The 26,155-nt window shown below is 45.3% G+C and overlaps 1 protein-coding gene across 1 annotated transcript in view; it reads left to right on the plus strand.

Annotated features, from left to right (window-relative positions):
• The window catches only part of ZFP64 (ZFP64 zinc finger protein), an 11,286-nt gene extending 2,433 nt beyond the window's left edge, over positions 1-8,853 (plus strand). Inside the window, exons 5-9 of the mRNA XM_031556607.1 lie at positions 8-269; positions 1,493-1,654; positions 2,048-2,110; positions 2,961-3,212; positions 6,699-8,853. Of these exons, the coding sequence (XP_031412467.1) occupies positions 8-269; positions 1,493-1,654; positions 2,048-2,110; positions 2,961-3,212; positions 6,699-7,999 (2,040 nt within the window). The 3' untranslated portion in view covers positions 8,000-8,853. The remainder of the gene's footprint in view (positions 1-7; positions 270-1,492; positions 1,655-2,047; positions 2,111-2,960; positions 3,213-6,698) is intronic.
• The last annotated feature ends 17,302 nt before the right edge of the window (positions 8,854-26,155 follow it).

The raw sequence follows: 26,155 nt of genomic DNA on the forward strand, positions 1-26,155 counted from the left end.
GGCCTGAGCTGCCGGTCCTGCCGCTGTGCTTCCAGTTCCAGGAGGCACCACGGTGCTGGTGGAGCTCACTCCGGACATCCACATCTGCGGCCTCTGCAAGCAGCAGTTCAATAACCTCGACGCCTTCGTGGCCCACAAGCAGAGCGGCTGCCAGCTGAGCGGCGCGGCGGCCGGGGCCACCAGCACCGTGCAGTTCGTGTCCGAGGAGACGGTGCCTTCGGCGCAAACCACGACCAGAACCATCACCTCGGAGACGCAAACCATCACAGGTAGCGCTGTCACTTTTGGGCCGCGTTTGGGGACGCGGGAGGCGTTGCGGTCACCTGAGCAGAGGAAGAAAAACGAGCGGTGTGCGACCTTCTTGGTGCCGGTGTGACGGCAGCGGGCTTCGTTTGTTAGCCGAAATTTCAATTAGAACGGCTCGTGCCCGATTGTTATGTAAGCGTTTTGTGCGAGCTAATTAAAACAGCACTTAAGAAGAGCGATCAGATCGCTGTGCGCTTCGGGTCCTTCAGTAGTGCTGGTGGCGAGCAGCAGGCTGGGAATTGCAGTCAGGCTCCAACCCAGGCCTGCGTTCCTACCTCTGCTCCCACGGCTGATAGGCGGGAAAAACAGCTCAAAATTCCTGCCTTTGCAGAGGCTGAAGGGAAGCCCCGGTCCTGCAGACGTCTAAGTAAAACTAGCATTTCCTCCCATGGATGAAGGTTTGTCCTTCTGTACGTAGTTACTTACTGAAATCCAGATCTTTTAAGCTGCAGAGACAGATTAGCACAGAGAATCTGGAAGAGCAGTGAAGCAAACTGAATTCAGAGCTCACTTCCAGGAATCCACTCAGCGTGGATTTTGGTTGAATCACTTTTCTGCTTCCTCTTTACTCATCTTTAAAGTGAGTGCTATCCTTCTGCTCTTTTGGGGTATAGCATTTAATTGACTTAAGAGCTGGTGCCTGGGCTGACAAAGTTTTACCTGTTAGGAGTAACAGCTGAAAGCAATACAGTTCAGAAAGAGGCTGAACTTTTTTTTTTATTTGCACGATGCTTTTTGACAACATTAGCCATGTAAATAATTTGCTTTCTTTTTTCTCCTTTGGGCTGTAGCACAGCCAGTGTTGGAAAAAAGAAACAGACCTTTATTAATGAAAGAGCTGGACAGTCAGCAGAAGACACAGAACACTTAACAGAGCAGCCAGATAAGATTCAGAAAGGGAAACAAGTGGGCCTACTTGGGGTGATAAAAGGTTGAGCAGAGTTTTCTCTCTGAAGAAAACTCAGCTGATAGCAGGATAGCAAGGAAGAGATAAGCCTGTCTCCTTTCCCTCACCAATCTACTTATAAGAAGTCTTGACGAGAAATTTTACTAGAATAAAAACAATACAAAGTGGCATGGCTGTAATTAATGAGTGCCCGTAATTAATAAGATTAGAAAATAATTGGAAAGATTCTACTGCTTGGACAAGTTAATGTTATCAAATTGAACCATTTTGCATGTTTAGTTTCTGCACCAGAGTTTGTTTTTGAGCATGGCTATCAAACGTACCTGCCCAGTGAGAGCAGTGAGCCTCCAGCTGCTGCTATTGTCCCCACACCACCGAAAGCACGTTCAAGAAAGTCAGCTTCCTCGCTTACACAGAAGAAACTGAACTGCTGGTATCCAGGTAAGATGTGGACTACATTGTGCGTATACTGCCAGTGATAGCAGTAGTAGTTCTGCTATTGATTTCACACGTCCTAGGCTTTGGTCCTGAACTGTGATGTATTCTGGTGGTGCTTCAGCAGGCTTGTACCTAGACACTGGCCTAGGCCTGCAGCCATCACAACGTAAGGACGGTCTTGCCACATTTTTGCTCACATTTTGACTGTGTAAGTAATGATAGATTTGTTGGTTTGTTTATTTGCTTTTACTACACAAGTGATGCAGGAAGCAGCTGCCCACCAAAAATGCTCTTGAGGAACAAACAAAATACAGAATACAGTAGTTCGTTGTTAGTATTTTGTTAGATTTTTCCATGAATTTAATGGTGTGCATTCATTAATCTTACCACTGTCAGGTTGCCAGTTCAAGACTTCCTATGGTATGAAGGACATGGAACGTCATCTGCGAACACACACAGGTCTGTATGGTTGCTTTATTTTACTACTTGTTGGTTTTCTCTTCTTGGCTTCTTACCAAAATGACATACCTATAGATAAATTGGCTAAAATATACACTTCTGTACGTTCTAGAATTGTAGCTCTTATTGACTGAGGAATGGCCCCTTTTTGGTAAGCCGTGGGCCTAGTGCTCACAGCTGTGAGCAGCTATGAGGCATGAACACTGTAGATATGGCATAGTTAAACTCTGAGATGCAGGCCATGTGTTTATCAGGTGGTATGTAAACCTATTTTGTTCCCAATATCAAAAGGTTATTTCAGTGGTTTGCCTGCCTTCCTTCAAAACACTGATCTCAAAGTTGTAAAGGGAGTCTATGGGAACTGCTGAATCACAGCCTGAACCTCTGATTGATCACCTGAGGTGAGCAATGAGTCAGTGCTGGGAGCACAGGTGAAGGCAATTCTCCTGTGCTATGGGAAGGGGTGGAGCCTGGCTGCACCTCTCCTAGACCCATTTAAGAGCTGACTGCCAGTGGGGAAGGATCTCTTTTGAAGATCACTCCTCTTGGAGTTTTCTCAGCGAGCCCAGGACAAGGGTAAGCTTTCTGTCCGTTCTTCTTTAGTGTGATAACGCAGTTAGCCTAACTTTCCTGTATATTTCTTAATTATAACATCCCTATATTAATTGATTACACAGGGAGAAAGTTCCTGAGAGCCTTCTGAAGCCTTAGCAGACAATAGAAATCCTATATCTAGTTTTTGAAAACTAATTGTATTGCTGGTTGGAAGTGTTTGTTAGTGGGGTTTGTTTTTCAGTAGCATACTTATGATGCAAAAATTCTTCATGTTTTGATGTTCTGTTTGTTGCAGGAGACAAGCCCCACAAGTGTGATGTTTGCAGCAAATGTTTCAGTCGCAAAGATAAGCTGAAGATGCACATGAGGTCTCATACTGGGGTGAAGCCTTACAAATGTAAGCACTGTGACTATGCAGCTGCTGACAGCAGCAGTCTCAACAAGCACCAGCGCATCCATTCCAACGAGCGTCCCTTTAAGTGCCAGATCTGCCCTTATGCAAGCCGCAACTCTAGCCAGCTAACCGTACATCTCAGATCCCACACAGGTAAGCTTATACCAAAATTCATGTCTGTACAAGTTTGGAAGCCAGTGGGATGGTTTTTAAAAGGCAGGCAGGTCTCATCAAGGTGCCAGGAAGTGCCTGTTTGAATTCTCAGAAGCACAGAGGCATCAGGCTGCTGTGAATTTCTTGGGACATAATCTAGTGGGACAAGTCAGCTCTCCTGAAAATATATGGAAGCAATTGGAAGACAGGTCTGGCTCTTGGTAGTTGTTCTTTTCATTTTGGAACTGCTTATTAAGGTGTTCTTAATTTGATAGAACTTAATGGATCAGTAAATAATTAGATCCTTGGGAGCATCAAGGGTCTTATCTGTGTCTCTCAAGTCTGGCCCACCATATAAGAAATACTGAAATTATTTTTGAACTTTAAAATTGCAGTTCAGCCACTTACATCAGTGGAAGCTTTACCTGCATAGATTCATTTCTTTCATCAGCAAACTTGCTAGTAATTAACAATTTAAGTTGCACCTTTTTTTGACCTTTCTTCATGGTACCTTACGTGTGCAGGATGATAGAAATTAACAGTGGAGTGTGATCAGCTGGGACTGTGTTCTTCCTACATAGTATTCACTCTGTGGATAAAAAGCTTTGGCTTCCAGGCTTATAGACATTGTATCATCTTATACTTAACCCATTTGTCTGCTTCTTTTTCATCAGATTTCACATTTAGTGGTTGTTCCTATGAGAGATTTGCTGTACAGTTCTCTTTGTACACTTCTCTCTGTATGTTGTTTTTCACCTAATCCAGGTTTTAGTTTCTTTATTGTCTTTTATGTATTTGATTAGTTCTGTGAATTTTAGCTGCAAGGTGGTTATGTTTCAAAGATTACTAGATTAGCTTTGAACCTATCTTGCATCTGATTCTGAATTCAAGTACTAAACAACATTAGTTCAGTTGTGTGAAAGATGGGATTTATTTTGAGTAGATAAAAGAAATAAATCCTGGGTGTATTGTGAAGGAGGGGAGGGTTAAACCAATCTGTCTCTAGCAGAAAAGAATCTTTTATACTTCACAAATCTGCTGTGATGGAACAGGCAGGACTGTCAGGCAGCTGCTTTACAAGTTTCCTTCGTTCTGTCACTGCACATGAAAACATGATGGTCAGTTATAGTATGGGGTTTTATGGGAAGTGAACTCCTAAGTTAGTTACCTCAGTAGCTAGAGAATGTGGCTTTGCATTTCCTGGGTGTGATGTAAGAATGTGTGTGTGTACATGTTTGTGCACATGAACAGGACTGCTCTGAACTTGGCTGTGGGAGAGCATCTGAAGGCTCGTGATTCTCTTGGGGTGTTAAATACTGGAATTTCAGGCTGTTTCTTCTTTTTGGCAAGTCAATCCATTGCTTCTTAAGCAAACAAATGATTCAAGTCAAGGCTTCAGTTTGGTTGCCTCTGCCATTTCTCTGAAGCTTTATCCTATCTGGTTGTTTGATTGTTTTATAGAAAGACCTTTTTTGATCAACTAAAAGGAAATGCAAGAATTCAGAAAGTAATAATTTCATCCTTATTAGGTTACAAAGCTGTTACACAGCCAAGTTTAGGGGAAAAGTAAGGCAGGTATCTAGAATAACTAATTTTATTGTAGTAAGGAGTGCATTCTGTAGAAGGTGAGTGTCATTTATGTTGCTCAGAGTTGGATCATCTGCATGGCATCACTTAGTGAACTGGTCATCTAAAGAGCAGATTCCTGTTAATTTCAGTAGAAAAAGTCTTAATAATTACAGGATCAGTCTTTTTATTTGTTCTGTTGGCTTATGAACAGAAATGTAAAGAAACTGATGTAATGACTGATGACCACTCTTTAAATTAAAAGAACAAATATGCTCTGCGATATAAGAAAACAAATTAATAATTGTACTGAATGTTATGCTGCCCAGTGTGTGAATTAACTCACTGAATATATACTGTGCTTTCATCAGTGATGCAGATAAGAATTCAGTAGCTGAGTATGCAGCTGAGACTGTAAAATAAATTAGATGAGCAGTGAATAAAATTCCTGAACAAAATCTCTATAATACAGATAATACACCATGTACCTAAATTATTAAACAGATGCAGGAATTATCAAGTTGTGGCCAACTCTGCTGTGAAAAATATGCAGCTAACACTGACATGTAGCTAGAAAAGCAAATTGTGCAAGATTATACAGCTATCACAAGCTCTATAAAAAATTAACTTAAATTAGCTATTTGCAGTTTGATTGGTAGGGAAGAACACTTGAACCAAACACTGTTTTCCTCCTCCCTCCACCAAGCACATCTTAGCACCCAGTAATACAATTACTCACTTTTTCAAAATTATGCCAGAAAACTTTATGCTTGAATTGTGTAGAAAACCACGTATTTCAAGTAAAGAAAAAGGTGAGGGGTGTTATTCAGTAGGATTGGGGTACTTGCTTTGGGTTTATTTACTCTTCACAGTAACCATAAGTGTTCTTTCCTCTGGAGTTGACTGCATTCTGATCAGTGATGTACAGCTTAGTTTGGCCACACGTGTTGTGTGGCTCTGCAAATCAGGAGGTTGCCCAGCAGCAGGTTGGATCCAGGCAGTGCGTGTGGTTGGTTGTGTAGGTATTGACACGGCCAGGCTGCTAACAATCCTGCTGATCATTGCTAATTTTTTTCATGCTTTTGCAGTTAAGAATTTGGCCAAACTTTCAACTAAATAGGTTTGGGGTCAGGATTACTCTCATAAAAACTATGATGTTACGAATATTTTGTTTGTTTGCATGGATACAAGCTGATATTAGGTTTTCTTGAACCTGTGGAAGATTATTAGCTGTGATGCAAATACCACATACTTAGTAGTAGTCCACAGTAGTTTCCCATTTCTCTTTTTCAGCTTCTTGTGTCTGTGATATCCCCCGTTTCTGTATCACTGTTGTAGCACAGTTGTGCTGCAATCTCCTGATGTTGTCCATACACTTTCCTATATCATGGACATAAGATTTCAGTACTATCCTGTTTCTGTAGTAGGCTGAAACTTACCTGGGCTCAAAGCCAACCCAGAAGTCTCACTGGAGATCTTGTACTTCAGGCCCGAGGTATGCATGTGCTCATGTTCTTAGACTTCAAAAATACAGCAGCTGTTACAGTGTTTATTTCAAATGATGTTTTTCAATGCTAATTGAGGCACTGTTGCTAAAGGAGGCCAAATGAGAAACTTCAGTTGCTTTGTGCAGTACACTGAAGAATTTTACAAAGCAAAACAAACTAAAAGTGGAGATTATCTGAAATACAAATAAAAATAAGTGTGGGCAGGCATTCTCTCGAGAGTCTGCTCACAAATATGCCAGTCCAGGTGATAAATCCTGTGCTCTTAACATTCCCTGTGTCTTGAAAATATATTGGAAAGTTACAGATATTTAGAACAAATCAACTGTACATATTTCACCGTAGCCTTGGTCTCAAGGAGAAAAATGGATCTCTGTGTCTCATCTGTAATCTGAAATGTGTTCCTTGTTGACAGGAGATGCTCCTTTCCAATGTCAGATGTGTCCTGCTAAATTTAAAATCAACTCGGACTTGAAAAGGCACATGCGTGTGCATTCTGGTGAGAAGCCTTACAAATGTGAGTACTGCGAGGTTCGGTGTGCTATGAAAGGAAACCTGAAATCACACATTCGTATAAAACACAGCATGGAGAATACTCTCAAGTGTCCAGAGTGTGAGTTTCAGTGTGGAAACAAAACAAGCCTTCGGCACCACATAAGAACTCATCAGCCCGAGCAGCCGGTGAAGTGCTCAGAGTGCAACTACTCCTGCTCCAACAAGGCGGCTCTGAAAGTGCACGAGCGAATTCACTGCAAAGATCGTCCCTTCAAGTGCGAGTTCTGCAGCTTTGATACCAAGCAGCGGAGTAACCTGACGACTCACGTGAGGAAAGCTCATGGAGACAAAGTCAAGACCAAGAAGCAAACTGCGGAGAAGAAGGAAGGAGACAGGCCAAAGCAAGGCGGCTCCAGGCAAGTTGCCAAATTAGATGCCAAGAAGGCATTTAAGTGCGATCTGTGTGACGCTTCCTTTGTCCGAGAAGATTCTCTTAGGAGTCACAAGAAGCAGCACAGTATGTACAGTGGATCTAAAAATAACGAGCTGGCTGTTCTGCAGCTCCAGATGGATCCCAGTCGACAGGCCAGCGCCCCGATTACCGTCAGTCACCTCCAGGTCCCGATTCAGGCTGCTCAGGTTTCTCCGTATAATGAGGGAAGGGTCAAGATCATCGTGGGGCACCAGGTCCCTCAGACTAACAGCATAGTTCAGGCTGCGTCAGTGAACGTTGTGCCCCCTGCGTTAGTCGGCCAGGGCCAGGAGGAGCTCTCTGCCAACAGCCGCCTGCAGCTTCTGGGCCAGGTCAGCTTGTTGGCCCCGCCGCCGCCTCCCATCTCTCAGAGTGAAGCAGGGCCTGTGGCCCAGCCAGCAGTTCTTCTCACAACCCATGACCAAAGCGATGGAACTGCTTTGCATCAGACTCTGATTCCTGCTGCCGCTGTCAGCGGCCACGAGGCTTCGGCAAACCAAGCTTTCATCACCAGCTCTGGAATCAGCTGTGCTGACTTAGAAGGCCTTAATGCTTTGATACAAGAAGGAGCAACAGAAGTGACTGTGGTTAGTGATGGAGGTCAGAGCATTACAGTGTCCACTTCAGCGCCGCCTCCTCCCATTTTCTCTTCTTCCTCTCACACAGAAGCCCCTAAGCAGACCTACTCCATCATTCAGAGTGGAGCCCATACAGCTTTACTGTGTCCAGCAGACTCCATACCAGATTAGCAACGAAGCGAATTTCAGCAGAAATGCATAGGGTGTAAGTGAATATAGGACTTGTCCTGTAAAGCCAAATACTCACATATCTCACTTGTCTGTACCTGGAAACATACATCTCGTATGTGGAAGAGAGGTGCGTGTATTCGTACGCCTCTACTGAAATAGAAGGATGTGTCCTTTGTAAAATGTGTTGCATTATTTCACAGTAAGCTTCCCTGAAGGTGATTCTCATATTGTGCTGGCTAAAGTAAGAAAACATCACCTTATGATGAATTATCTTCATATCAGACTTCTTTCCTGTATACACAAAAAGATGCAGGAAACAGATGAGCTGAGCCACTCCAAAGTGTGTTTCCAAGTGAGGCCTGTTTCAATCGCATGCTGTGTTGCACTGGGTGGATGTGGCTGGTAGCTGATCTGTAAGAAATGTCTCCAACCAGGGCTAATGCAGGCCTAGTGTAGGTTATGTGACCTATTCCTTAGTATCAGTAGAAGCTGGTAGCATGTGATGCTTGATTTGGAAGTTCTTATGCAGAAGACCAAGTTAATTGTTTTTAGAAGGCAAAAGAATTTTGTCTGCTCATCAGGAATTGCTAAATTTGTCAGTGAGATCACTGCTGCAAATATTACGTGTGGTACAATGATCTGTGTCAGAGTTACCTGTGTTTTAAACAGAACAACCACAAATATATTTTTTACAAATGCTGCTTAAGTTTGTTTTTATTTGGTGGTATATGTTGAAGCTGCATGGGTGGAAGCAGTCCCTTCCAGTTTGGCACTGTTCTTTTCAAGCTAAAGGGGAAAAAGGAAGAAAGTGAATTCATTCAATTAAAACACAAAATAAAAAGATACTTATCCAAGGTTTGCAACTCCAGCATTGCATCACAAGATAGTAATTTCCCATTAAATGATGTGCATATCTAGAATGAATGCTGGGCTGTATTTTGTGTTACACAACATTAGTCCTATTTGACAAGTGTTCTTGTAGCCAGTGATACCATCACTGCAGAATTATCCAGCTGAAAACAGACTCTCAGCTTGGGAAAACAGTCAGCTCTATGGGTCCCAGGGTCTGCAGAAATGAAGGATGGTTTTACAGCCAGGCAGTGTCCCAAGGACAGTTGTTAAATGCATGAAGGCTGGAGAGAGGCTGTTATCAAAACTAGCTCTGAGGTTCCCTCTTGGGGAATCAAAGTCAAGTAAAATCTTATGGTATTTGCTAGTGGAAGACACTGAGTGATTGCTTTATGTTAGAAATGTGCTTGGGGAACTTACAGAGATCATATAATTAGGGCCACTTTCTGATTTGGTCTTGTTTGAGTTTTTTGCTTTTTTGTTTTGTTTTCCAACCTTTATTCTGTGTGTGGGGGGGTGCTCCCTGCCTCCCTCTGTGGGTTACGGACTTGGTGTACAGCGAAGGCTTTCAGCTCTACCATACAGATAGGAAAATTCCATCATAAGTTGCAAGTAGAGGTTGTTCTAGAAAATGTGTTTTTTGTTCTGAGGTTGCTTAAACTTGAACTTTCCAGTAATGCTGTCTTCATTATTGATGGGAAATAGTATTTTTGGAGATCCATTCTGCCTGCCTAATCCTTCTTTCAAAATTCATGTTCTTTTAGAACAGAGGAAAAATACTTTCCAAATAATCAACGTTTTTGGTCTTCTGATCTCTGACGTGAACTGCCTGGCAGTGTCCTTCCACTTACAGGTGCCAGCGTAGACCACACATCAGTTAGAGGGAGATGATTCATGAACGCTTAATTAGAGGTACAAAGATTTCTTTCCTAGCCCTGTGCTGTATTTGAACTGAAATGCGTGGCTCAGCAGCAGTTCTTTGCTGTGAACCTGTCCCAGGCATAAGCACATGTACATGCATGATTTAAACCATCGGGCTGGGGACAGTTGCTGTGCCCTGGTCCAGCAGTTGCTGTAAGCACTAGCAAAAGGTTGGTTTTCCTTCACTGCTGGATTCGTCTGAATTCCTGGGCAGGGTTTCCTGCATTAAGTATTTTGTATCAACTATAGGTGGTGCTAGCGATCCAGATAAATGCAGAGTGCAGTCTGTTCTCCTTGATGGCATCCCTCCTGTTAAAGTTCCCTACTTTTAACTCTTTCTGGGTACAGGTGGTAAAAATACTTCAGAAACCACTTTTATAAGTTTCGGAAAGCAAAGATGTAAGCATTCACTTAGAAAGTACAGTTTTCTACTGTCGATATCCTACAAAGCAGAATTACCATCTCATAATTTAACATAAACTGATAATTTTTGACTCCCTGATGATTGGTTTTGGCCTGTACCTGTTTTGCAGTTGCAGAATTGCAGTACAGTGCAAGAATGATAGAAAATGAGATTTTCACAAAGCTGCTGGTTGGAGTTGCACTTAATCTGGGTTTGCACTTGGCCAGCAGACCTGTGCTCAGGGGATGCAGCAGCAAACATCCAGGAATCTCATCTTCAATCTCATGTCACACTTAATGTCGCACACTTCTTTTATCTGCAGTTCAGTTTCAAAAAAGAAGAGACGTTTACCTCTAACATGGGAAAGCAGCAGATTTGTCATATTGTAAAGATTAGCCTTCATTTTGCTCCTGTGTGTGGCTGAGGTAAACAGGAAAGATAACAAATAGTGTGAATGAATAGACAAAGCTTAGTGGTGCTTCTTCAGCATTGTTCAGCTGATTGCATTATGTTTAAGTGAACAATCCAGAGTTCTGCCCTCCACCTCCCAAAAATAGAAGTGATAAGCAAGGCTGAATTGGGAGCAATTTTCAGTTTTCTGTTTTGTTTGACAGTAATGGTCTTTGTGCTCTGGAGCTGGGATAAGCAGATTGTTTTAATCTCCAAAGTTCATTTAATACATTCTTCATGTTATCAACAGATCTGTCCCTTGAGAGAAGATGGTAATTCATAACAAGTGTCTCTTGTGGAGCTTGCTTTCAGACACATGGTAAATAAATTGCATATCCAGAGTTCTGCCACAGCCACAGAGCTCTGTAGCAACTTGTCTCTTTCCAGGAGAAAATATTTTGATGGGTTTTGTTCCTGTTGCCTCAGGATCTCCATGCCCTGCCTGGTAAGCACCAAGATGGGCTCTGCACGGAGCGAGCAAACCGGGCTGCTGGCTGGGAGCACAGCTCACACTGCACACAGTGGGTGATGCTTACATTGCATTGCACTGAGCTGCCCCCGAGAGCAAAATGTACAACTAAATAGGCCACGGTATGTTCCTTCCACACGCTCACTGTTATTTTGGCTCTACAAACTCTGTCCTTTTTAAGCAGTCTGCTTGCGGGATCCCAAGAGAGAATCACAGGGTGTTACGGCTCCCAGAGTGTCTCTGACTGCATAAAGAAATTGAGCTAACAGCATGAATGTTAGCAGCTAACAGCTAACCAAGCTGTGGTGTGCATGCGTTTCCAGGTGAGCAGCCCTCTGCTCTTTCTGCCCTTCCAAACTTGTTTTCTGTCACAGCCATTACTCCACGTTGCTGCTTCTTAAAACCAGCCCCAGGCATCACATGGGCAGAGGTTGCTTGCCTGCAGTGCTTGCTAAATGTGCTTGCTCTCTGCTTGCGTGAGGCAGAAGCACGCAGCAGGAAGATCACCCATTTGGCCTTCACCACCTTTAGTTGTGGGGTTACCTGTGTGCTCCTGCACTGTATCCACAGAGAGACACGGCGCTGAGCTGTGCCAATAAACCAGCAGCACCTGGATGTGGTCCTCTGTCCGTGTGACCAGTGTTACGTGGTTTTGATAAACACTTCAAGTATCATTTGCACCAAAATGGCACATTCCTGCTCAATCTTGGCACCCATCTGTCCCATGTATGGGTGGTGCTGGGGGGCACTGGGGAGCGTTCCTGAGGGATGGGATGGGAAGAAATGAGGAACCAGCCCGCCGCTCGTTCTGTGGGCTCTGGAGGGAAGACCAAATGTGTACAGAACACGTCAGCTTTGCAATTAAAAAATTGCCATCAAAGTATTCCCCAGTCATTTTGGCAGAGCTCTCTATTGCTGTTATCTGACTGCAATGGAAAGTACCTTCTGCTGGGGGGTTTTGAGTCACCTTCCATCACCTATGGAAGCATGCCCAAATGTGCCTCTTCTTAGACACGTTTTGCGTGTAATGTGTATTTCTGACCTTTGGGTTATTTACTTGTGCTTGTATGGTCTGTCATCCTCTCTGCAATGTGATGCTCTGATGTCTATAAGTGCACTTATATCCCCAGCAGGAAGACTCTGCAGCTTCAGGTCCGTGGCTGGGAGCCCTCCTGGCCACCTGCATCTCCACATGGAGAACCTTCAGCCTCGCTGCTCAAATTCCAAGAAGAGAAACTGATATTGTTAGGAGAAACTGATGTCTCCTGTCACCCAAATGACCTTTCAGGAGGCGACAGAAGTTTCTATTTGACTTGAGGAAATAACAGCTCAGGTATCATTGCGAATTAAAAATCTGAGCAGGAAGAGCTTCCTTCTCTCTCTCAGGTATTCAGTTCTGCCTTTGCTTTTATTCCAGTTCCAGACATGGGGAAGGGCTCATAAAACACACAAGATTTGGTTACATGGCTGTCTTTCATCTTTTAGAGACTTCACAATGTTGTAGGAAAGGGTTTAAAAAAAAAGAACAAAGCAAAGGGTTTTTTAGTGCCCTGTAGTATTAGAGTGCTGTACAACATGTACGTGTGGGTCCCATTGCCTGCTGCTGTGATGCTGCTGAATGCTCTGATGTAACTGCCATCAGCTTCAGCAGTTGGGGCTGTGTGTAAGGAGGAGTTGCACAGAGCTGCAGTCCGGCCCTGCAGGGGCTGCTCTGGCTGTGGGAGCTGTGCAGGCAGCAGTGTGTTAATGCAGGCAGAGCTGCACAGAGCAGCTCTGACAGATTTCTAACACTTTTCTTTTGCTCACAAAACAGAAGCGTAGCGAAGCTGGAAATCCCTGGACCTTTTTAGATGTCAGCTTCTAAAGGAAATTACCCACCACCACACCTTAACACAGATGCAGCTCTGTATTTCCAAAGCGTGTCTCTGCTTCCTGGCTGTATTTACTGTGACATGAATGCGTTTTTGTGGGAGCAGTGCTGCCGAGCGCCCCGGGGAGGTGATGCACCTGGTGGGGGCAGAGAGGCTGAGGAAGCTGCGGTCCCTCCGTGGTGAGCGATGTGTGCTGGGATGGGCACAGCACCCCTGGCCTAGAGGAAACTGGGGAGAGTGGGAATGGACGGAGCCGAACTGCGTGATGCAGAACAGACACGATTAATAGATGAGAGTCCTCTGTGAGACGTGCTTTTTTTATTCTGAGAAGGGAGAGGGGCTGCAAATGGTGTCAGAGCAACCAGGCCAGGTGCCATGTGATAGCTGTAAAGCAGAAGAGGTGTTGACCATACACCTTGTTCTTAAGCTCCATCAGGACCCATCTACTGCTCATCATTCCTCTCTTTGGTTCTGCAGGCAGATGGGGTTGTAAGGATGTTTCCCACCTTTGCTTCGTGCTCCCTCTAAAAAACTCCCTGATTTATTGTATGTATGAATCAATGTTCCTAAACAACGTTAATTTTTCCTTAGTTGTAAAACCACATAGATCAGCCATGGATATAACTTTATCGGACAGGGATATTCGTGATTCTTTTTTTGTCTTTTTGTCTTTTTTTTTTTAAAGCCTGCCAGCAAAATTGCTTTTTGGTGATGACTCTGCTTGAAAAGTGCTCTGCGGGGGGCCATTCCCAATTGATTATCTTTCACAGCTAATAGCTTCAAAGGCTGTTTGGTGGACAGTCCAGTTTTACATTTAAATGTAAATCTTGATAGCCTTGACAGACCGATGATCAGAAAAAAGGGAGGAAAAACAGTAAAATAAACGTACAGCTGGTATAACTTTCACCAATTCCTCCAGGGGCAATTGTAGTAAAATTAAAACGGTTACAGTTTGACAAAGCTCTTTATAATGGATGGCGAGTGAGAACTTTCCTCTAAAGGTCCGGCATTAATAAGTTGCTAACGGCCTGCCAGCCCAAAAGTTCAGTACGGTGTCAGCGGCTCCCGGTTGTGTGAATTCGTTGGGATTCGGGAGGGGGTTCAGAGCTGCGGGGCCGCAGGGAGCACCGACTGTGCGCGGGTGGGAGCTGGCAGCAGCCTGCTGTGCTCTGCAGCGCTGTGTCACGGCGCCCGGTGCCGCGGGGAGCCGCGCTTGCGGTGCGGCAGGGCTGGGGCAGCGCGAGGGCAGGTGAAAGGCAGCCTGGCTCCTGGCAGTCCTGCCTCTGCCGAGTGGCTCCGGACCGAAGGGGATGGCGCGGGCGGAGGATGGTCTCGCGGTGCTAATCCAGCTCGGAGGTGCTTCTATCAGTGGCCTCGTGAAGCGCTTAGTGTGGGTTTTGGGAAGGAGGAGATTGGATAGAAATGGAAACGATCGGTGAGCTCTGCAGTTCGGCTCTAACAGGTGAACGCGTTGCCCGCTGATGCCAAACGAGACGAAGGAGAGTTGCAGTATAAGGAACTGGTTAGAAAAGCAAATAATTTGAGTGGCAGTTATAGAGATGGGATCTGCGGCCCTTCGGTGACCGCATCTCCTCCTGCACAAACAGGTGATAATCCTATCAATGTGAAGTTCCCTCTGTGCTGCATTTAAAAGCTGCCTTTATTCCAGCTTCCATTGCAATCTGCTATAAATTCCTACTTTATAACACCGACCCAACATATAAATTGCTTAGTTCAAAAGAAAAGCCTTTTTTGGAGGAAGGGGGGATAGGAGTAAGCGCAGTGCATTGTAAAACCTAAGTGGTTTTATTGGCACTTTAAAATACCCTTCTATGCTGAGCTCTATCAGCTCTGATTATATATAAATCCAGTAGTTAAGTGTTAAAAATGCGTGTCAATAGTTGTACTGACACCACGGTTTGTCCTTTCTGTGCCAGAGATCCCAAGAGGCTCCGCTGGCAAACTCTGCAGTGTATCAATGGGATCACTTCACTGTTTGCTCAGTAAATTGATATGAGGTACCGTCTCAGTTATTTAAATTAAAAAACACCGTTTGTCTACCATAAAAACGCTCAAACGTTCTGCACCCTCACACCTCTGCTGGTGCCAGGTTGTGATGCCGGTGGAGAAGCGTTGTGCTGCCATGCCCTGCGTATGAATCCCCCTGTCCTCCTTCTGTGCTTGCTTAGTTTCAGATCACGTGTTCTCAGATTCATAAGTAGGAGGACTGTTAAATTAAATGCTGATGTTTATTCTGAACTGATCTGAGCTCTGCAGCCACACAGCAGCAATGTTGCTGACTGCCAGCAGTGCCTGCCTGCAAATGCTCTGAGCAACAGCAGTGCTCTGGTTCTTCTCTTTGTATGTATGAAACGCAGCAAATATAACATAGCCAGTTCTGTGAGTAGCCTTAAGATGTCACTAACTGACTTGGCCTTGGCTTTTTCTTGCTGCCTTGCAGCAAAGCTCAGGCTAGAGGAGCGGAAATTGGCTGTTATTTTTAACACATCTCCCCCTCCCACAGTGAGTGACAGACAAGGTGCTGATGTCAATTGGCTAGTGTTACAAGCATTAATTAAGTCAACTAAAAGTCCTTTTAGTTCCTATTTCCTTCTGCAGGGACAACCAACCTGCAGAGGGGAAGTGCAGGAGGGGAGGGCAGAGCTCTGTGTGCTGAGGGCACCCCCAGGGCTGCACTGAGTGCTCACGGACTGGGAGCACTGTTATGCACTGCACTGTTTGGGTCTTTTTGGCCTTTGCTTGTATTCAACCCCAGCCCTAGTGCAGGCCTTTTGAATACAGAGTCATGATGGCTTTTCAGTTTCCACGCTCATGCTGGCACAGTGTTAGGATGGGTGTAAGCAGGGGCTGGGAACAGGGCATGGTGTAGGAGCAGCAGCTGACATCTGCTCTGAAGTGCTCCTATGGGATGCTGTGGGGCAGCTGGGTGCTTGGGTGAGCATCCAGTCAGCACACAGCTAGCACTACTCCTTGTCCCTCAAGCTGCTGCGTGGCCAGGGCACGGCTCTGGAAACATCCACAGGTGTGAATCCCTGCACACAGCATTGAATTAGCACTCCACCTTGCAGCTGCAGTGATCTAACCTTGTAGTAAAGCAGCTGACATGATAACCAGTGCCAGGTCTTGCACTGCTAATTCTCTTTGTTCTTTCGAGTGGTGTTAGTGCCCTACTACGAGAGACCACAGGCAGCTTCCAGTGGCCTTCAAGTCAGACCTGTAGCAGCCTCACACTGATATCCAGCCAGCAGGGAGAGGTGCCAGGGCTGTTCTGTTCAGTATCTGGGCACTGCAAAGGCATGGAAGCAGCACAGAGTTTTAGTCCATGAGGACTCTGTGTGTCCCCTCAGCACGTGGCAAACAACCTGGGGAAAACGTTCCATCTCTCTGTTCCTTCGTCTGTCTTGTGTTGTTAAATACATACTGTATTTCTGTAAAGCTGTTCGTTATGTCTGGTTGGATGCTATAGTCTAAGCTGACTTTGCACCAAACTACTCATTGCTGTCCAGCCAGTGCCATATAGTATGAGCAACTCTGTTCTCTGTCTTTTATTTTGGTAAGTAAAATATGTATTTGCTTTCCAATCATAAGGCATACTGCGCTGAAATGCACATTTCGTCAGGGGAAGAGAGATGGTGGGCAGTGGGGAAGGGCTGCACCCCTTCTAACAGAGTTCGTCCATTAGGGAAACGAGAATAAGAAGAGTCACTTTTACTTTATCACATTTTAAAGTTTCACTCCACTAAAATTGAGATCTCTGGTAAATCAATGTATTCGCTTTCTATAAGCTTTATTGCTTTTTTTTCTTATTATTATACTGACTGGTAATTGGCAGGCAGCATGGCACAGCAAGGAGGGCACGCTGCTCTGGGTTGTAGCAGCTCTGATTCAAGGTTTACTACTCTACCGTGCCTTCGTGAACCTTTTTGTGACCCCAAACGAGTTACTCCCATCTCACTATTCTTCCATTTCCTCTTTCTGTAAAATGATATTAATAGCACTTTGGCTGCAGAGCAGGTTTATTGTACAGGGCTTAATGAATGTTTGTCTCCCTCTGATTGAGATTCTTTCCTGCTGGGGGCAAGAATTTTAAGCAGGTTGATTAAATGTAAAAGGGTTTTAACTCTGAAGTCGCTATTAAAAGCAGAAGGAATTATTTCTCAGAGAATTTTTAGTTTGGTAGAATTCTGTAAAACACAGCAGCTTCAGTTCTTTTGTTATTTGGTGACTTCGGCTTTCATTCCCCTGGGAATCCTGCGAGATGAATGCTCCGACTCCTGAAATGATCCAAGACAAAACCTGGACAGGCAGCAAATCACGGCAGTTGTGTGGTCAGTAATGTGCTGCTGCAGCACTACGTCTGGAGTTCTGGAGTTACAGGAAGAAAATCAGTTTGTGAGTGGGCAGAACCCATCCCCATCCTGGGAGAGGGAGGCTGTGCTGTAGGTACAGCATTCTGGATGAAACCTCCAGGGCTGTGCGAGGCCTCCCATGCATGCAGGAGGCAGCCGGGCAGCCCTGGAGGTGGAAGGGAAGCCTGGTGTGTTTGCGGCTGTGGTCAGGCAGGGGCTGAGCACCTCAGAGCCCCTCAGCACAGCTGGGTGCTCAGAAGGCAGCTGGAAGGAACCTGCTGCAGGAGCTGAACACAGCTCTCAACACATCTGCAAATTGCCCAGCACTGTGCTTTATAGGTACTGCATTCTGCATAAGTCCACCTCCATAAAAGTAAAGCCATCTTTATCACAGTAATAAAAGTGTAACTACAGAATCCTATCTTGCTTCTGTGACATGAGTGTAGGAAACTGCAAACGTTCCCTAAGCTTTCAGAAAAGCTTCAAGAGGCCCCCTGAAAACTGAGTGTCTTCATTCCTTTCTGGAGCCAGCTCCCATCGAGTGAGAAGTGAAATGGAGTTCTCAAATATGCGTGCATTGGCTGTTTTCCTACTTGGATATGCTGATGTCCCTAATTAATGACGGGCAGAAAATTGGTGTTTTGTAGGGAAGTCCCACAGCCAGCTCTGCAGAACTCGACTCAGCAGGCGTTATGTGCGGCTGTGTGAAGGCAGCAGTGACACGAATTCAGTCTTGATGTGGTGAGGATATGGATGTGCTGAGGATACACCAAGCAGCACGGCAAGAATTGAGGCAGCAGGAGAGGCAGAGCAGCGGCGTTAAGGGATGGCACAGCCAGTGCTGGTGGCCAGAGACAGCAGGCTGATAAAGCACAGCATTTCCATTATACAAACAGGGCTTCAAGTCTCCTCTTCCTTCTGATGCATTGAAAGCAATGGTGCTGGTTAATAACACTCAGGGACAGAAAATGGAGCGTGTGGAGCCTCTCTCCTGAGCTGTGCGGTGCAACTCTGCTGATATCCACAGCTTTGTGGCTAGGAAAATAAATTCTCCTGTTTCCCATGTTACAAACATGGCCAGCTTTATAAGCCACGTAAAGTTAGGAAAGTGCAAGGGAACGTATAAGGGAAGATTGTGCTTACAGTGCACAAATGGCCAGCAAGTCTTCCATTTTTTTTCCCACTTTCCTTTGATTCGGTGACCTCACATTTACTCCTATACCCAACCTGCCTCTGCTGGTCAAGATATCAGCTGCAGAATAAATGGATGAATGCTGGGAGTCAGTGCGAGGACACGGAGCTGTGGATTTATGGCACTGATGGCCCTGCTGTAAAGCAGACACGCATCCTCTGCTCTCCCACCTCAGAGACACAGAAATGGCAGAAATTACTGAAATCATCTTCCATTGTTAAAGCAATGAAGCAAACGGCCTTCTGCAGCGATCTCCCACACCTGGGAGGTGGTGGCTGTAGAGATTGCCATAAAATCTAACGGTGCTGGTTTTGCTGGGCTTTGGATGCCCAGGAACAAAACAGACTCAATTCAGCGAGAAGGCTTTTCAGATTTTAAATGAATTCACTGTTTGCTTACATACCTGCATGGCAAGTAGTGTCGTTGTTTCTGTTCTGCAATGAAACGTGTGGTCAAACAGTTTGGTGTCAGTTTAATCCTCCTGCTGTTGGACAGTCATTCACACCGTGCCCGTGCTGGAGGTGTGACACCGTGAGCATGAAGCCTCCCCAAAGAAATCCGGGTTTCATGGAGTATTGGCTGTGAAAGAATAATATTGGTGATCACTTAATGAAACTTGATCAGAGCCTCGTATCAAGTTTGGGATGAACTACGATCAAACTGACTCCACCCTCTGGGTAACTTGCAGTGAGAGGTGAGGGTTGCTCTGACAGCTGAATTCACAGCTTGTGCCGTGGTTTTGTTCTTCTGTTTTGGTCTCCCTGACATTTTGGCACACTTATGTGATAAAACCAAGAATCTGGCCTAAGTAAGACATGTTTAATACACAGAAAACTGTGTTACATTCCCTCTCATCTGTTGTGGGGATCTTTCAGCATTGGTTCAAACTGTGCGTAGATCTGCATGCAAATGAAGACCACACAACAATCATTTCAAAACTACGTTTTTCCCATAATTTCAAGCTTTTTCAGGTTGTTATAGAGCTGCTAGAATCCATTAAAGATACACGTCATCTTTTTAGCATCCTTCTATTCAGTTTTTCAGATGCGTGTAGAATGGCTGTGCCTTGTTAATTACCACAGTCGTTGTTCAGGGGAAACAACACATCCATAGAGAGACCTTAATATAAGTTCTTAGTCCAAGTTCACTACAGATGTGTTTTCAGGTATATTTCTTTAGAAAAACAGCCCATATCTGTGGTTTTCTGTAGCCACATACACATCCCTGCGTTTCAGCTGCTGTTCCCTCTCCAGTTATTGCATTCTCAGCCCCTTCCATCGGAGGCAGCAATCAGAAAAAGCTGTCGTTGCCCCTCCAGGTTTCTCCTGGGCTAATTATCCCGCCGATTAAAAGAACAGCTGAGTGGAATCAAGGCATTCACAGGGCCGGCGCACCCAGCTCAGCCGTTTGGTTTACCTCGATTAATTTAGCAACTGAAACTCCCGTAAACCCGCACAACGCGTGCCTGCGCACAGCTGCGGATGCCCTGCGCTCCCAGAGAACTCGGCGGTGGCGCAAAGGCTTTTTGGTGGAAAGCGTTTCTGAGCGAAGGTCCGTTTTCTGCCGGGCGCACGGACGGCGCGAGGCGCGGCTGCCCTGCGGGAGGAGCGCCTTCATTTCCGTGCGCGAGAAAAGCAGCCCTGCGTCGGTGCGGTAAGAGGCGCTTTGCGCTGCGCGAGCACCGCTTTCAGGCTGCGCTGTGCAACTGCGTTCACCAAAACGTTCGGGGGAACCTCTCGCAGGCTCTGAGGAAGTTCCCTCGTTGTCACAGCCGTTCCTTTTCCTTCTGTCGCTTCCCTCCGTGACATACGTTTGTCCGCCTTGTCTGCGATAACTCATGATGAAAACCGAAGGGTTTCTATTTTATCTCTGCAATTGCTGGCAGAAAAAAATATATATATGTATGTATGTATGTCACAGTCCGTTTAGAGAGGCTTAAACCACAAAACCTCGTACAACCGAACACAAAACCACCCCAGGTCTGCACGGGGAGGTTTCCGCGGCTCGGAGGTGGACCTGGCCGTGCCTTGGGACCGCCCGGAGCGGCAGGCAGAGCTCAGCCACTGATGGTTTAAATCTTTGCTACTTCATCTCTTTCTTTGCTGCTTGGAATGCTATTGATACCTCCTTTGTCTTTGTAATTGTTTTAATTAGCCACCCAGCATGGGCCCCTGACAGTGCTTGTGATAGAGTGCTGGGGCAGCCCAGCAGGACGGCGCGGCCGTTAACTCCTTGGACTGGCAGCGATAGGTAGCGATAGGCAGCGATAGGCGAGAGCCGCAGACGGCCATCTCTGGGAGGCGGAACGGCAGCAGCTGATGTCACGCACTGCGTGCGGAGCGGGGCAGCAGCGGCTGGTCCTTTCACGCAGTGTCTGCAGCAATTAGGCTGATATTTATGTCGCTTAGTGTACCCTCAACTCTGCAAATCTCTCCGTAATTATTATTTTTTGGCTCTGCAGCGGTATTTGTTCTTGCTGACCACATCCTGCTTTTGTATAATGGAAATCTGGATGGTCAATTACGATGCAGATCTGCAACTCGTTAGCAGCAAGCTTTGGTACCGATGCCATCTGAAGACAACTCTGTCATTTAACTTGTGGGAGCCTCTGGCAGCGTGTGCATTTTCTGGGGTAAAACAGCAAAACCCAGGAGTTTGTTTTGACATTGTTGAATTGTTTATCTTCAAAAACATCAATTTCTTTCATAGTGCAGTTCTTGCTTCTCTTTTTCTCAAAATAATTTTGTGCTTGGGGTAAAGGCGTGTGAATAGAGCAGTGCTTTGTGAAAGCACAAGTTTCTTTTGAATTTCGTTTGTTCAAATGAGCCCGAGGTCAGTCCCTGCCAATTATTGCCCAACTTCAGCTGTTCTCTGGACATTAATTAAAGTATCTGCTCTACTAAACATGAATCCAATTTTGTGCTTTTAAAGCAAAGATTGTTGCTATTGCTTTCCCTGCAGTATTTAATTCCTACCTTGTTACCCTACTTGTTTCATTTTATTGGTCTCCTTGACAAATATCTGTGCTAAAACATCACGTTGTGACTCGGTGGGCCAGACTGAAATCATTCTCCACTGTGGCAGAGCAGAAACCAAATCCTAAAGGCCTGGGAATTCCGTTGTGTGAACTTGAAGGCACTGCTGATTTCTGGTGTTGCCAACTTTTGCACTTCTCTGCATCCCTCTGCCACAGGGGAAAGGCATGCAGCAGAGGAAGGCTCTGAGATGGGCTCTGTGTCTTAAAGGAGATGTGAACTGTGACTGTTTTAGAGAGGAGCTGAAATACAAACTGGTGTGTTTCCTGCATGCTAAAGGGAAACTTAGCTGGGGGAAAGCAGAGGGAGGAAGGGGCATCACCAGGTGCAAATCATTGCACACTGAGCTGAAATCTTAAAATCAAATGGTATTGCTCCTGGCGCAGGGGGCTGCATACGGAGTGATTCTGTTCCTTCCACAGTTTGCAGCTCAGCATTCCAAGGTAAATTACCATCCTTTTCTATTTCTGTTATTCCTGCTGTGCTGTTGGGCAATGGGCTCCAGCCCAGCCATGCTGGGGGTGCGATGCCTTCTGGGTTCTGTGAGTGCAGAGTCTAACGTGTATTGGCCAGACCACTGTAACACAGCACATGGAGGGGGAAAAGAGAAAACCCAGTCAGTGGGGAGGATTAGAAATCCCTGCTGCCACGAAAGGAGTGAAGGAAGGCCCTTTACACGAGGTCTTGCCATAGTTTTCCTATTTGGCCTTGGGCAACAACACAGCCCACCATGTGCTGCTGTCTCCTCTCAGAGAAAGCGGGTACAGATCTTTTTTTGCTTTTCTAGATTGTCATTGGGCTAAAAAGCCACTAAGGATTGTAGGGAGTTGGGAGTCTGCTGCTGGGGTTGAATAGCAGGGAATGAGCAGATATCTGATACCAGTGCCTGCCTACCTGGTACAGAAAAAAATACCTTATTTGTGGCTATATCCATTTGTTATCACAAAATAGAGATGTGAATAGCTGAGGGAGGTAATACTTGCTGAACTAATATTCGTATGCATATTGAGGTATTTCTGGGTTTCAGTCAAAAATAGATCAGACAAATATCACAGACATCTTTGCTCCATGAAGTCGTTGCACTCACAGACTTTGATTTTTGAGTTTCCAAAGTCTCCCCATTGCTTTGAGTTAGAATGTGCATCAAAATAATATCATGTGCATCATGGCTTGAAGTCCTCACTAGAAAAGGGTTCTGGAATGTACTCAATCTGAAACGCTCAGTTTTGTGCTGCTTAACGCTCAGGACTGTTATTGATGGCCCTGCTGTATGGGCAGCCAGCAGCAGCTGCGGGCTGGGAAGGTCAGGGTGCCCTTCTTGGGGACGTGGGTGAATGTGGGAGTCGTTCTGGGATGTGGGCACAGTGGGGTGGATGCTGCTTCTCCTCCCTTGGAGAAGCAAACAGCTTCAACCACTCTTGATGCCATGGCGGGGAAGTGATCTCTTGTACTTGGAGCACTGAAGGAGCTTTGATAAACCTGAGCAGAATGGCCTCGTTTCTGGAACGGCTGTAATACATGGCATGGATAAAGCTATTAATTTCTTACACAAAAACTCGTGTAGTCATGCATTTACTGAAAGGCAGCTTGAGTGTCAACAACTAATTGTAAAGGTTGGGTGATTATTTTCTGGTTTCCGTTCTGAGGTAGATGGAGAAATGTTTACATCTCCTATAGGCATGATTGATGTGGAGAACAAACAGAAAAATCTCTTACTGGATCAGCAGGTAACTTAGAAATGTGTGGAAAGGTTAATCCCAAAGCTTCTGTCCTTCTGAAGTGACCACTGTTATTTATGGATTCATAACCCTGGAAAAATCATACAGACCTTCCCCCACTCCAGAAGTTATACTCCTGCATTTACCTGTTAGAAATGGCTAACTAAAGTCATCCGCAATTTTTATCACCTCTCACTGCACTTTGACATGAGATTTTTGGGTGTTTTTTTGTTGTTGTTGTTGTTGTTCTTTGTCTTTTGTTTCGTTGTTCTTTGAGAGCACTTGGTGAGGTATTACTTTCTGCTGAGGTGTAACTGAAATCCTGGCTCATCCATTCAAGAATGTTGTTGCCTACAGGATATTAATTGCTTCTTAGACCTTAGAACTATTCCAACTTCCAAAGGTTAATGAAGCAGATAGATTTAGGACGTGTTCCTAACCACACGGGTTATCCTCCCTTCCAGAAATACGACACTCACTGGAGATGGGTCATTCATTTTTATTGTTTAAAACGTAACGAAGCATGGCACTTATAATCCTCTGGCTGGGAACGTCTTACTTGTGGAAAACAGAGGCCACAATACGTGCTGCTTCTGTGGGTGTTAGCACTCTGTCCCTGTTCCCATTCTGGACTGCAGGCGCAGAGATGCGTGTTGCAGCTCGAGGTGCTGGGAGCTTCTGAACCTGCACTGATTTGAGCAAATGGTGCCATGTGTGGCTGTGCCAGTTGGTTAGCACTTGTGAAGGGCAACTGGTTCAGCCCTGCAGGAACTGAGCACGTCTGTCTGTCTGCTTTGCTTTCAGGCTCAGTCCTCCCCAGCCCTCCTGCAGCACAGCACTCAGGGCTGCGTTGCGCTGGGTTGACACAAGCTTGCTTTTCTGTAGTGCAAAACATACTCAACTGAAAGCTAGAGTGAAGTGTTAGTTTCTTTAAATGCTAGCAGGCCAGGGCTCTTGAACTCTGTGCTAGACATCAATTCCTCATGTGAACTTCATTATCCACTCCTAATTTTCAGAAGTTACCGAAATTCTGTCTATCATAAACCCTTGGCAAAACAACTCTGAAGTTTCGATAAACGTTTGATAAGCCTCAGGATTTACTGGGAACATTGAGGAGGTCTCCTTGTCCCCCCCACACCCACTGTAGGCTCTGGAACTTTAAAAATATTTGCCCAGGTTGTGTGCAAGCAGTGTGGTGGGACACGTGGCTGCCCGTAGCGTGGATAACCTCCAGCTTCTTGTCTTTGTTTTGTGCAAACGGATGCAGCGGTCTGTCTTAGCAAGCTCTCCCACCCACTGAAAATAGGACTGAGGAGGTCCGGATTTGTTTTGTGTCAGTTAAGAACCAGATCTCTTCATCCCGTCGACGCTGTGAGCAATAAGCATCCGTGTTCTACACAAGACAGAAGGAGTTTCAGTGGCTTTGCCTTCTGTGTATGTCTGTGAAATGGGACAATTTAGTAGGCTGCAAATGTGATATAAAACTGTCACACCTGCTGCTTTAACAGGTAATTAAAAATAATTATTAAAGATATTTTTAGAATGATGTGGAAAATGAGAGAACTTCATTACTGGTTTCTGAGATCCGCGCACGTGTTCAGCATCCGCTGCCATCCCAGGGAGAGCAGCTCCCATCTGTGGGTGTCATCCAGCACCTTTTCCATTTCTCACTGGAGACCTATACGAATGCTGCCCTCACATCGGTCAGTTTTTTATTTTGGGTGCCTGTACCAACTTCACACTTCAGGGTTTGGTTGCTCAGGAAGGTTTGTCCAACACGTCTGATTGCAGTGCCCCAGGGTGTGCAAGCTGCTGCTCAAGCCTCACCTGCCTTGAGATAATGGCTGGAATTTTTTGTGTATTATTCAGTCAATTTCAAGAATGTGGAATGGAGTCTTACTTTTAAAATTTAATTTTTTTAATTTTTATTTAGCATCTTCAAATTTCTGAGTTTTGTGCGTATTCACCTTTTCTAAGCATCTTAAAAGCCTTAGGATCCAATTAAGGCTCTTTGTCTGTTACAGTAAGTGGAGGATTTAGGGAAACTCCAGAGGAACCCGGCTCCGGTACTGCAGTTTGAATGCAGATCTATCAGAAGGCCTGCAGACATTTCTGGTGAGTGGTTTCCTGGTCCTCCAGGCCACGGAACTAGGAAAGGGAAGCCTGCTGCGATCGCAGCTGCCCATAGGGAAGTACAGTTAATTATGTGGGGGTACTTGCTGCAAAAAACGAAGTTCATAGACTACAGAGTTGAGTACCACATTGCAAAGGAGGGGGGGGGATTCTACATCTTCATCTCAGTGATATTGGGGATTAAATGATTTCAATGCTTAGGACAAATAGTAAGTGGGAGGTCAGTAGATAAAGAGATTAGGAGCCCCCAAGAGGTCAGCACATCTTACTGTGGAGTCAGGAAGAAGGCAGATGAAAGAGATAAGCGTGCTGAAGAGCGAGATGTTTGCTGGCTCCCAGTGCAGCATGCGCTGCCTCTGCAGCTGCTGGGAACGCCGCCCACCAGGCGAGTGCAGGGCTGCACAGATCACAGCAGAGCGGTTGCTTAACAGAATTTCTTCACTACTGCATTTGGATTAATTGAATCCTGTGTAAGGCCTTATCAGGAAGAGCTGTCAGCAAAGAATTCCAATAATCCAATCAGGAGGTCACGAGTGCACGAATAAGTATCTACAAATCGGATTGAGAGAGCCAAACCTGAAGCCAAGCAATATTCCAGAGATGACAGAATAGATGATTTCACCGCGCTGCTGATATAATTAATGGAGATTGATAAGTTCATCACAACACCCAAGTTTGTTGTGCTGGGAAGGCGATAATCTAAAACCCTGACAGAGAGACAAATGGACAAAACAAGAAGTGCCAA

Source organism: Meleagris gallopavo, chromosome 22 (genome assembly GCF_000146605.3).
Source record: "Meleagris gallopavo isolate NT-WF06-2002-E0010 breed Aviagen turkey brand Nicholas breeding stock chromosome 22, Turkey_5.1, whole genome shotgun sequence".
NCBI classification, from domain to species: Eukaryota; Metazoa; Chordata; class Aves; order Galliformes; family Phasianidae; genus Meleagris; species Meleagris gallopavo.